The sequence below is a fragment of the Anomalospiza imberbis genome, chromosome Z (genome assembly GCF_031753505.1).
Source record: "Anomalospiza imberbis isolate Cuckoo-Finch-1a 21T00152 chromosome Z, ASM3175350v1, whole genome shotgun sequence".
Classification (NCBI taxonomy): Eukaryota; Metazoa; Chordata; class Aves; order Passeriformes; family Viduidae; genus Anomalospiza; species Anomalospiza imberbis.
The window spans coordinates 71,977,938-71,991,342 of NC_089721.1; the positions used below are offsets into that span (position 1 = coordinate 71,977,938).

Sequence of the window (13,405 nt, forward strand, 5' to 3'; positions counted from 1 at the left end):
CACAATGTAAACAATAAAGCAATTAAGGTATTTGGACAGCAGATCTGCCTCTGAGCCCTCCCATGCCTGTGCTGGGACTGCTGCTCCAGACAGTGGGGACTGCACAGGGTCAGCTCCAGCCACTGCGGAGCAAAGATAAAACTCATCTCGAGGAGACAGGTGCTAATGCAGTGTAATGTATTATTTACTCTGTCCCAGTTGTTTGCTCTCTCGTACTTCCACTCTTCTCTTTGCACTGCACATCTGCCTGCACCTTCACACAGCTCTCATGGTGTGACAGCTCTTTGCCGAGCTTCATTTGGTACAAAAGTCACAGATTTCGGCTGACAGGGAGGGAGTGCAGCTGCCACAGACTGAGTCTGACACTGTTGGGTTTGAATATCACACCCCGAGTTGTCAGGGTTCCCATGCCACCGGTGAGAAAAGGAGGCAGAATTACGGCTGCTGGAGTAATGTTGAATTTGTTCACTCTGAACAAATCTTCATTTTGTACTTCAAGGCGTTGTGTTCAGCTCAGACAAGCACACCAGGAATGTTCATATCCACTGATTGATATTTTGCTATTGACTGCTTTAGGTTTAGCATTTCAGCCTTGATCATATGAATTTTCAGTGACAGTCAGGAGAAGTCTAATTTCTTTGCTGTCTTCCATGTACTTTTAGCTTCACATGGAAGTTTTGGTTGAAGCTAGATTAGGACCTTTTGCATGGTATTGCAAATTGGCTTCTGACAGAACAGAAGATATAGCTTTTGGCAAATTATCACCCTGTTTCATTTCCCTTTCAGGAGGGAAATATGTAGGAGCAACCCTATATGCCAAAATTAAGCAATAACCCAGTAATATTCTGTATCTCCATAATATATTTATATGTGTGTGCACACATACGAGAAATAAGCATAGTCTAAGCTTTTGGTTCAATTTTTTCATTCATTTGCTTTATATATTTGCACATGAAATTAATGAAAGATCAAAAGAATTAATGCAAGTATAAAAATAGTCATTTAAATGATACAGCTATGTTTCTTTCCTCTCATTTAGGAAAAAAAAAAAGAGAATTAAAGGAATCAAGAATTGTGTCCGTCAGATTAACAGTGTGCTGTTATTTCAGATAAACCTGCAGAAGAAGATGCGTGTCACTGGAGTTATAACCCAAGGTGCCAAGAGGATTGGAAGTCCAGAATATGTAAAATCTTACAAAATTGCCTACAGTAATGATGGGAAGTCATGGACAATGTACAAAGTAAAAGGCACAAAGGAAGACATGGTAAGATTAAGTCATCTGTGTCTGAATCCATCTCATGGTTTAGCTGCATTCAGAAGTATGAGATGTCTCTGGTATTTAAGCCTAATTGCCTGGCAGTATGATATAGGTTTCACTGCTATTATTTTTGTGTGGGGAAAAAAAAAATCAACAAATTTTCATTTTCTGTCTGCTAAGAATTTCTCATACACCAATTGATGGTTGCATAAATACAATTTCCCCAAGCTAGAATAATCCTGTTTATTACACTTAACTGAATTTCATATTAATTAGTTTACCAGTAATTACTCATTGCTCTGTTTTCAATTTCACTTTATTGCATCGGCAGATTAGCTTTAACCCTTGGAAACACAGAGCCCATTCATCAATGCTAATCTCTGTGCTGCACAAACAGTATCATCCAGCGGGGTGTGTGTGTTTGCAGTTTATAGTTACCACTTATTTTTGATGGAGCTGTGCACACAGAGCAGGAAAAAAACCCCTTTACTGTGTAAGTTTGAATAGAACTCAGGCACTGCATAGCATTAGATGTAGTTTCTCCTTTAGGAAATTAAGATTTTGTGTGAAGAGGAGCACAATGAAGGGGAGAAACACAGCACAGGGATGTCTGGTTAGAGTGAGATGTGAATAGAAAAATGCTGGCGGGTTCAACTCATCCCCTCTGTGATCAGTGGGAGGGTTACAGTGCACTTCAGTGGGAGCTGGATCTTGAACCGGTGGGGGGGGAAATAAACATCAGTCACAGCAAAGTCCAGGCTTAATTGGACTGCAACTATTTTATACATTAATCAAGAAAAGAAGGCATAATTTAGTTGCATTAGGAGCTTCAGTTTCTGGGAGTGACAAGGCAGAGACCTTGGTTTGGCCCAGGTGGCAAACCCATCACAATATGGCACAGCAGGACATTCTGCTGGGAAAATTTGTGTCGGGCACTGGCAGCACTAAAACAGCTGCAATTTGGGGAAAACCCCTCACAGACAGAACAATGCAGGTGCTTCTGAGAAACGGGAACTCACTGGGACTCCAGGGATCCTCCTGACACTTTTTTTTTTCTTGTGCAAACGCTGCTTCCCCGCAGGTGTTCCGTGGGAACGTGGACAACAACACCCCGTACGCCAACTCCTTCACGCCGCCCATCAAGGCCCAGTACATCCGGCTGTACCCCCAGGTGTGCAGGAGGCACTGCACCCTCAGGATGGAGCTGCTTGGCTGTGAGCTCACAGGTGGGATCTCCAGAGCCCCCAGCCCTCCACCCCCTCCAGCGCTTTGTCCCCCCTGTGAAATGCACTTGGCCAGCCTGAGTTTGTCCAGTCTCTTTCAACTTCTTTGTCCAAGTTATAAAATCACAGAATTCACAGGATGACCAGGTTGGAAGAGACCTTCAAGATCATGGAGTCCAACTCAGCCCCAACAACTCAACTAAACCCTGGCACCCAGTGCCACATCCAGTCTTTTTTTAAACACCTCCACCACCTCCCCAGGCAGACAATTCCAGAACCTTATCACTCCTTCAGTAATTTTTTTTTCCTAATATCCAACCTATATTTCCTTTGGTGCAGCTTAAGACTGTGTCCTCTGGTTCTGTCAGTGCTGCCTGGAGAAAGAGACCAACCCCACCTGAGCACAGCCACCTTTCAGGGAGTTCTAGATATGATAAGGTCACCTCTGAGTCTCCTTTTCTCCAGGCTGAACACCCCCAGCTCCTCACAGGATTTGTGTTCCAAGCCCCTCACCAGCCTCGTTACCCTCCTCTGGACACGCTCCAGTGCCTCAACATCCTTCCTAAATTTGGGGTCCCAGAACTGGACACAGCACTCGAGGTGTGGCCTCACCAGCGCAACACTTGGCTCAGCTGAGTGATGATGGCCACTTGCAGTGGGACAGGAATGTGTCCCAATAAGGCTGTGTGGTATTAACCCAGTAACACTTCATAATTTTTTTCCTGTGTGGGTTAATGTCCTGTTGGTCACAGGAATCACAGAACCAGTGAGGCTGGAGAAGAGCTCTGAGATCATCAGGTCCAACCTGTGAGCGATCCCCACCTTGTCACGCAGCCCAGAGCACTGAGTGCCACAGCCAGTCCTTGGACACCTCCAGGGATGGTCATTTAGCAATTTTAACATGTGTTGACAGCTATGTGGACTCGTAATGTCCCACCCTGAGCAGACTACAGGGCAGGGAGTGTCACCCAAGGCCTGAAAATGGTTTCTGAGCCCCAGAGCTGGCTGTGCACTGTTCTGGACCCATGGCAGCAGCAATTGTCACACCTGATTTGGGTAATTCCTCCTGGCTGTGGGGTGACACCAACCCTGTGCTGTGTGATGTCCTCAGAGGGATGAGTCTGCTTCCCCTGCTGTCGAGGACCAGTCCAATAAGATACAATTTGGTTGGGCTGCTTTAATCAAGAGTTCAGTTTGGATTTGTTTTCTGGGTTTAGCAGAAGCAGGGATAGCATCTTGTAGCAAAAAGTAAATGAAAAAGTGGACCCAATATAAACCTTCCTCAGATTCTTATTAAAGTTCTGAAATGTAAAGCCTGACCTCTAGCCACCTTCTGCAAGAACTGTGCTCCCTTACAAATTCAGAAAAGCACGTAAATGTTTTATCCTTTTCCAAGAGATAAACCGTTTTACTGGTGGGAGCACTCCACTGATTCATTAAGGAGTGATTTTTATGTGGCTGCCTCTTTACTCTACTAACAATAGTCATCCAGTTCATGAGTGATACATCAAAACAGCTGGAGTTAAACAATTCTCAGTCAAGACCAGATTCAGAAATGAAAAGGTAATGCATTAATCTCGGTGTAGCCCTTTTCCAATATAGATAGGTTTAAAAGTAAATAGAAAATCCTGTCTAGCTGCTTTGTTCTATTAGATTTTTTTTTTATGTCTTCCACTTCTGGAACCACAATTTAGAGTAAGGCCTTGCGAGAATGACTAGGAATTGTTTTGCTCAAAGAACTGTGAAAGCTAGTGAAGTGAATTAATTTCAGTGGTCTCCTAACAGTGTCAAGGTCATCATTTCTTAAAACTGTGGACAGCTGAGGCTCAACAGACCAATTTCAACCTTACTGAAGGAAAGGTGTAATTACACAGACTAATTCACTCTTAATTCCAGGTGGTCTGCACTTTGAGGGGTCTGCCTTCTCTAACATGACCTGGTGAGAGAGAAGAGAGTGAGTGACAAACAGATGGAGACTTCCAGCATTGGATCATCATAAAAGCTAATTCCTTCTTAGGACAAACTTCAGCAAAATGTTCAATGCAATCTGCTTTAGTCTCATAAATAGCTTTACTTACCAGGACCCACAGTCAGATCTCATTGAAAACCACATGAATGCTGTGGAGCCAACCATCAATAAATTAGGCATTCGTTTTCATGGCCCTGTGTTCCTGCCTTACTTGTGTTTTGCCCATCTCTGTGTCCTGCCCTCCCTTCCCTTCACAGAGTATTGATGTGAGGAGAGAAGCAGATCACAGCTACTGCTTATTAGGATGCCTTTATTCATTCAGCTGTTATTAATAGCAGCATCAAGCTGTTGTTTTTAACAGCAGATCAGTGCTCACACAACAGTGTCACTTACTCATGGAACTCACTCTTGCACTCCAGCATCTGCCTTCCTGCAGGCAGCCCCTGCAGCCTGCTGCTCACAGTCGTGTTTGTTGGTTGCTGTGCACCAATTCAGCCAGCTCTTGGTGTTTGGGGTTTCTTAGTTCCTGCAGAGGGATGTTGGCCTCCAGAACCTAAACATCCCTGTGGGACTCACTCAGAGAAAGCTCCTGAGTGTGTAATTTTCATCTCCTTCAGGCATGCTGTTCCCTGGTAACTGTTTCTTTATCCTAATGATGTCTTGTGAAGGCTAGAATAGAGGCTGGACAGAGTTACAGAATAAAGCAGGGATTTATCAAAAGGATCTCCTCCGTGGATCCACCTTGGGCAGCACCAGAGCCCAGCCAGGGCTGCACCCAAGATGGACCCAAATGGTCCCAAAATGCACGAGCGCTCCCGGGGGCTCTCACTGTGATCAGCTCTGCTCCATTTGCATACTGGGGTTAATTGTCCAGTTATAGCTTTAGGTTATGAAGTCCCATCCTTCTTGTTTTTCACTCTTCAGCCCACGTTGCTTGTGCTCCTGGGGCTGAGATTTGGATCATTTGTTCCCCAGCTAGAGAAGGAATTGTTTTGTCTCCCTGCTCTGTGAAGAGAGCTCACCATCCCCTAATATGAAGCTCAGAACTACACATTACAGAACCTGAAAAATATAAAAGTTAAACCCTGAAGCATCACTAACAGACCCTGTAGGCACCATTCACACAAAACTGACACACAGGGGGACTTTATCACACCTGCAGTTAAAGATAGGTTCCCCTTTCCTCATTTGTCCTCAGAACTGTGTAATCTGGAAAGGAATTCTATATTTGTTATTTATAGGCCAGGTTGGATGGGGCTTTAAAGCATCAAGGTTTAAGGAAAAGTCCCCTGCCCATGGCAAAGGGGCTGGAATTATATTTGTAACTAGATGATCTTAACGTCCCTATCACCCCAAACTATTCTATGATTCAAAAATATGAAGAAAAAAATTTAAATCTCTCAAGTTTTAGGAAAAAAAAAATCACAGTATGAATCAAAACAAAATCACCATTGCCCTCAAATAATTGACATACGTTGCTTTTGCCAACAGTACACAAATCTTTGTCCAAGACAAGATTCATGAAAACCGCTGCATGCAGATCCATTTGTGGGTTTGCCTTTGCTACATTGGATATTGAGTATTTCCTTTGAGGGTTTGAGCTTTTTCAAAGGAAGAGGTAGATAAGAGGCATAGTATGGATGCAGACTGAAGAGTAAAAGATTCTGCCCTCTGAAGAGTCAACAGAGAAAAACCTTTGTGTTTATTCCTCCAATTTTCAGTTGCTAATCCCCACTCTTTCTCTTTACTTCCATTCTCCTGTTCCATCGAGCTAGACAAAATAAGTCTTGCAAACTTATACCTGGTTAGATTTAAACATACAGAGGTATCAGGTATAATTTATCACAGAGGGAGGTATCCAAAGCATCTCAAACATTCTAGCCTAAGATGCTCCGCTGAGTGTAGCCATGTGTCTGCATCAGCTATATCTGACTTCAACAGATTTCAAAAAAGAAAAATGGAAATTGAATCCTTTCACAGGGACATTGAAAAGCAAATTTAAAGGTACAGTGCAGTGAAGAGGATATGTTTCAGGGAGAGATAAGCATTGTTATAAACACACACCTGTAAGGGATGACACAAAGCCCTGTGCTGGTTTGATGACGCTGCCCTTTGTGCTGTAGGTTATGGCTCAGTCATCCAAACAGCCACAATCTCCTGTGGCAGGGGCTGGGAAGCTGCTGCTCTCTGTGACACAGCACCAAGACATCCTGACACCGGTGTGCATCACATTTGCCTCTTCAGATTCTCACTGTTCTTCTCACTTTCTCCCGTTACCTTTAACAACTGTCTTCCCACCCCCTCTGTGGCCACGGAGGAGGCAGGCGAGTGTAAAATCCCATTAATCCATGCACGCATGCACAGGCACACAGGCAGGCACAGCTGTTGCTTCATAAATCAATAATAATACTCAGAAAAGATAGAACTGGTTTTGATGGATTGGGCCAACACTGAATCACAGCTTTGACAACCCATGGTTTTGTGTCAGGAGCCTCCTTAGCATTCCTCAGATGAAACACCCTTGCTGACAGTCCTTGTGATCCTGGAGAGATACTTCAGAATTTAATAATAAGCAAAGTCCCTCTCCAAAGCAGCAGATTAGTCTCTCTTATTTCTATTATCAATTGCTTCCTCCCACTCCCAGGAAAATTTTTTGTTGTTTTTGAATGAATCCATTCTACAGACAAGGCTGTGCCATTTCCATTTGTGCACTGAGAGAGAATCAGTTATGTTAAGACTGGAGGTTTTTTTCAAAAGTTAACTCTGTTTTCTCTTGGTTTTTCATTTGTTTATTTGGTGTTTTTTGTTTTTTTTTTTTTTTAATTTAACATGAAGCATGTCAATATTCAAATTTTAAATACAGGAGATATTGCACTAAAGATCATGTTAGTATTATAACTGCATGTATGCAAGTTTTTGACTGCTGGGACAGGAAAGAAATCAGAAAACAGCTTCTTTTTTTATATTCCCATCTCCATCTTTTCCATCTTGCACTTTACCCCAATTGTCAAGTGTCACTCCATCCCCTTAGCCGTACATCCACCTTTAGCAGCCTTCTCTCTCTCTGCCATTTGCCTTTCTTTTTTCTGTTTTTTTTTTTTTTTGTTTTTGTTTTGCTTTTGTTTTTGTTTAAATCTTAGAACTATGCAGGTCATCTGCCCTCTCTGGTTTCCAGTCCCGTTGTTTCAGTGCTGCCTCATCTTGTTTCTTCCCTCTTTCTTCTCTATCCAAATGTACCTTCCACATTCCCAGGACACAACAGCAAGGCAGAGGAACACAGAGCCACTTACCAATTTTTATTTTTATCATTTTTCATGCAGAACAGAGAAGGGAGAAGACCAATATCTATCTTTTCTACAGCAAAATAACTCAATGGTGTGGGATGTCCACAAACAAATAAGCCATTAACTATCGATTTCTCCTAAGTGATATCCTCCTACTATCCTCCCTCCACAATTGTTTTTCTGTGGGCTCTCCCTCCTTCAGTGGGATTTTGGGCTTTCTGGATTTTCACCTAGATGTCAAATAATTCAAATGTGTAAAAGAGCTCAGTGCTTTTTATATTTTATTGCAGCAGTGGTTTTAAGAAAAAATAATGTTTGCTCAGTAAACAAACACATGGTGGATGTGAGGTGGCATAAAAGCATAAGGAAAATCAAACAGAACAGGGGAAACAATATTTTCCTACGGGAGAGGAAAATAAAAATATGATAAGCACAGACAAAAGTAATCTTTTCATTTTGTTTCGCTTCATAAGTGTATGCCAGGATAAAATATGTTGAATTCTCTATCTTGATTTTGACTCACCCAAGCAATTGTTGAAACAAAGCACCTTGAATTGACTATTTTTCATTTATTTGTTTTCGAGTGTCTTCAACAATAGTCTTGATTACATCTTTTTCTTCAAGTATTGCAGGTTTTCTCTGCCATAACAGAAAACCTAAACCCCTGACAGAGATAAGCAGGTAGTGCCACTGATCTTGCCCTGCTGTTCCAGGTTGCTCTGAGCCCTTGGGGATGAAATCAGGACACATCCAGGACTTCCAGATCACTGCCTCCAGCGTTTTCCGTACCCTCAACATGGACATGTTCGCCTGGGAGCCCAGGAAAGCCCGGCTGGACAAGCAAGGCAAAGTTAATGCCTGGACCTCCGGCCACAATGACCAGTCACAGTGGTTGCAGGTAAATTTTCACGTGGTTTTTCCCAGATATTTGTCTTCTTTGTGTTTCAGGTGTGGGGACTGTTCTCTAGTTTAGTTTTATATTCAAATTCTTGTGTTTCTGACTGTAACCCTCCCAGGCCTGCCACAAGCTCTGAAGGCCCAACATATCTTCATGTTTTTGTTATCACAGCTGCAGAAAAATCTGCCTGGGGATGCCTCCACTAGCCCCAGTTTTCCTTTGTTAATGAACAAAAATGGTGGTTGCAGATCTGATTCACTGAATTCCCCTCATTTGTTGAGAGAGATGAGTTTATTTTCCTTTCTTCTGCCCTTCCAAGGCTCCCTGGAAAAGCATATTTACTTTCAGTTCTGTGCACCTTAGCGAATCCTGCCCGTAGAAATCATCTTTGTCTAACTGAGGCTGCCCAAAATTACCTTCTGACAGGACTCTGGAGCCAGCAAGACTGATTCAGCACCTGAATCCATTATAAACCTGTGCCCAGGGGTTGTTTTCAGCCCAGAAGTGATTCATACAACTCACTAATGTCAGAGATTTCAATAAATCACCAGTGCGGAAGCTTGTTTGACCAGCCACTGACACATTTACCTTTTTTGAACTGTTGAAAATAGCAGTGTTTTCAGTCAGCTGCCACTTTGCAGTGCAGCTCTCAGTGGGAAGCTTCAATAGCACCAGACATGGCTACTAACCCCCTGCAATCTCTCCACATATAAATTATGACATATTAGCCTTTTTTGCCTACAGCTGCTGAGCAAGTTAGGAATACGATTACTGTTTTTTCCTCCCAAGCTTACACACTTTCCATAAAAGGAAGGAGAAATTGCCCTATTTAACTTTGGAATAGCTGGAGATCCTGGAATCTCCTGAAATTCTTTTAGAGCAGCGTGTTGGAAGAGCAGTTAGTAACTTCTGCGGAGGATGAACATTTCATTGCTGTGTTTTATGGTGGAGAAGCAGATGAAAATGTTTTTCCACAGGAAAGAGAGGTGGTTGCACCATATTTTAGCCCCATCAGTCAAACCAAGGGTGTGCAGACGCTCCACAGAAATTTCCTGTTGTGTGCTTGCTCCTGTGGATGACAGTGTATTTTTAATTAACTACAGATGGCAAGGGGCTGCATAGTTAATCTTTATATTTTCAAATTTTTCAGGCTGTTATAGTCTCTCTATATTTGAATTTACCTGAACCTGCAAATTTAATCTGATCAATTGCACTGTCTTTTCAAGTCTTTGAACTATAAGGAATAATTTTTTATTGTCTGGTCAAAAAGAAAGTTTTGAAGAAATACTCATCTTTTAGTTAGTTTTTCATATGGCTATGTATCGACTTCAACAATTCCACAAGAATATTAACTACCTACTGTCGCTGTAGAGCAGGACGGTAATGAGAAGACTCCAAGTCAAAGGCCAGAGAATTAAATGATTTATTTCAAATGCACCGCTCTATTTATAGGGTACATCGTGCGGACTAATTTCATTGGTCTTAGAGTGAAAACATCTCACACCATTGGTGTGCAGTGAATGACGCATGGTGGCAGAACATATCTATAAACAATGTGAACAACAAGAGAGATTAGAAAATTATTTACATTCCTTTCCAACTGTCTCCCAGGCTCTCGCCTGATTAGAAAACCTTCTCTTTTTCTCTCTGACTGAACTGAGAATATCCACAATCTACCTTTTCCTGAAAATCATTATACATAATGATATTTCTTCAAAAAAGGATCCTAACATTTCATGTTCGGGAAAAAAAGTAAAAAAAAAAAAAAAAACTTCAAATCTAAACCTCAAAAGGCATTAAATCCAGTTGTTTTTTCAGTGCTTAAGGTGGCCATTAGCTTCTGCTACAGGGAGGTTATTCTGAATTCAGGCTATGACTTGAGACAGTCTCATATGCTTCCAGTGTAGGTAATGATTCTGTAACAGAGACATGTCTATCATTTGAATTCATCTGTTCATTCTTGTTCTCCCTGCTGGTAGTTCTCCCCGGGTTTTTGGTGGTTTTTCTTTTCCTTAAAACGCAGAGTATTATATTGAAGCCTTATAACACATTGACTGAAAGGTTTATCACCCTGCTGCTGCTTCCACAGAGTTCAGTCAAAACACATTTGTAAGGAAAAGCGTGTGAAAGCAAATGTGTCTGCACGCCTTACTCCCTCAGCCATTCCACAAAGAATCAGGCCCGGAACGATGATTCCATGGTACCCTGAAATGGGTTTAAAGCCAGACATTTAGTCCAGACTTCTGGATTTTGCTGAAGTAGCTGACTTACCAATGTCATATTTACCATGTCAACTTTCCATGCCTTTTGAATGTTCTCCACAGGCCTTTCTTGCTATATGTTTTCTGATTTTCATGAGAAAGTCTGAAAAACTGGGGGGAAAGCCTGGTGTTTGCCTTTTATGATTATTGTTGGGGCATGTGGATGGCTTGAACAGATTCTTACTAAATGTCATTGTTGGGGTATCCTTGCCTAAACACTGCTGCTACCAACAGTTTAAAAGCTGGTGTGCTGACATCCGTCTCAGAGCGCCTGCTGTGATAATGTTTGCTGAGAGGTGATGTTTGAATCATGCATCAAATGCTACTTGCACTTTTGGATGAACTCTAGAGATAAATTCTCCTCTCTCGGGAGCTGGGACTGTTTTACTCTTTCAAAAAAGATAACTCTGAATCTCCTATGTATTATAAAATGCAGCTATTAACAATTAAGCTCTTTGGTTTAAAGTGCTTTGGATTGCTGCATCCATAATTTAGGAATAAGAAGTATTTTGTGTGTCCAGGCACAGAATGCACACTTTTGGGGGCAAAATACTCACCTTAATTATGCTGCAGTTGTTGAAAATCTGCCGTGACTTAGACTCTACAAGCTACAGATTGCAAAAATAACATTTATTTACACCAAACACCACCATTAGTGAGCAAAAAAAAAGTATTTTCTTGACATGAAGAGAAAGTTAAATCGATGGTATGACTAACATTGTACTTGTCTAGCTGTGTCATAAACTTGGGGCTGAATTCCCTACATGCTTCCTCAAAGATACCCTTGTCATTCCCTTGAAGAGGAAGCTGCAAGTTTTTGGAGTGCTCAGGCTCCTTCTGGACACCATTCAGGATTGCTCTTCCATCTGGTCACCCCACTTACCATTTTTTCACTTATTTGGCATTAAAGGATGTGATGGAGAACTCCCTGCCTTATGTCCAAAAATGTGGCACTGAGGCTGTAAAGATTATTTTTTAAAGTGCAACTGATATTTCAGATGCTTGGAGAATGCTCTTGTAAATGGATTTCCATCACTCCGTATCTCATTTTCCTAGCTGAGGATATAACTCAAAATAATTAACATTTTTCTCAAAATCCAGGCCTGCTCTGCTACTAGTTTTCTGCTGTTATAAGTTGTGAAATCAGGGCAGCAGCTTAAATTCCCCTTTCTTTATTTAATTTTAGTTAAATTCTGGTGTGTCACTTAATTTGGTGTCCCCAAGCACGTGGAGCTTTCTCCTCCCACTCAACCATACCCTCTGAATAAATTTTGTGTGTTGTCCTAGTCCTGACTTTGCAACCATACCAGGGTATTGTCAGTATTTTATCTTAAAACTGATGATGTGTTGGGTTTTTGTGAAGGCAACAGCAATGTCAAATTACAATATTTCTCCTTCTGCTTGTGGAGCCAGCTAAACACTATTAGAAAAAGCAGTTGGTGATAAACAGATTGTTGGAAGATTGGCAGAGCAACTGTTATATCTACATGCTTTAAAAATGTGATGATTGCCAGTGGTATTATACATTTGGGTTGGGTATTTTCCTGCCAAACTAATCTCCAGTATTAGACAATATTATTGAGATTCTTTATCAATGCCATTAGATTGTCTCAGAGCTGCAATCAAATTATTCTTTCAGTTTAATGCATAACCATCTTTTTCACATCAAAATGCCTCTTGTTTGAAAACAAAGGCAAAATTGCATTCCAAATAATTATCCTCTTTTCGTCATACATATACAAAATGCATCTCTATCATGCCATCATGATATTCATCACTTATATTCATTTATATTTATATTCATTTTCTAGCATTTATTTCCAGTGTTTAAGCTTCCAAGTGATCAAATCAGAGTTGTTGTTTAATAGCTAAGCCAAACCCAGCTTCTAGTCTTTTTTTATAGAGTATAAGAAAAGGAATGTTTTTATTCCACCTCACCCTTTTCCCCCTTTTTTGATGTAATAATCTGTTCATTTGCAATGAATTCTGAAGAATCTTTCTAGATAAGAAACCACTATACCATAGAAATTCAACAACTCATCTGGAGATCTGTTCAACAGCTCACAAGGAGAAAACAGTGTGGATTGTTTAATTTTCTTTTGACAATTTGTGTCGTTAGCAAAACATGTATTAATACCAGCACTGGTTAAAGTAGCCAAATAAGAGATTTATATGTGGCCTGTAGTTTAATTGTTTTAACACCCACACTGAGTAAAAAACAAACAAACAAACAAACAAACAAACAAACAAAAATGCCACAAAAAACACACACAAAAAAAAAGCACACAAAAAAATCCCCTGAAAATGCTTAACAACATCTTAATTAAATAAGGGCTTGAAAGACACAATATTGGAATAGGATGAAATGTTCATTTAAAACCAGTCTGGTAATTAACATAATGAGGAAATTGCATGAGGGTTGGATTGCTAAGCCATGCATCGTGAGTGGGCTTGGAGAGACAGGGTGTTCTGTAGGAGCTGTGAACTGAAATATATCACATTATAAACAGA

At 41.1% G+C, this 13,405-nt stretch overlaps 1 protein-coding gene across 1 annotated transcript in view; it reads left to right on the plus strand.

Annotated features, from left to right (window-relative positions):
• Positions 1 to 13,405, plus strand: part of EDIL3 (EGF like repeats and discoidin domains 3) — a 234,431-nt gene that overhangs the window by 177,884 nt on the left and 43,142 nt on the right. The window contains exons 7-9 of the mRNA XM_068176120.1: positions 1,110 to 1,265; positions 2,341 to 2,485; positions 8,449 to 8,633. Coding sequence (XP_068032221.1) covers positions 1,110 to 1,265; positions 2,341 to 2,485; positions 8,449 to 8,633 — 486 coding nt within the window. The remainder of the gene's footprint in view (positions 1 to 1,109; positions 1,266 to 2,340; positions 2,486 to 8,448; positions 8,634 to 13,405) is intronic.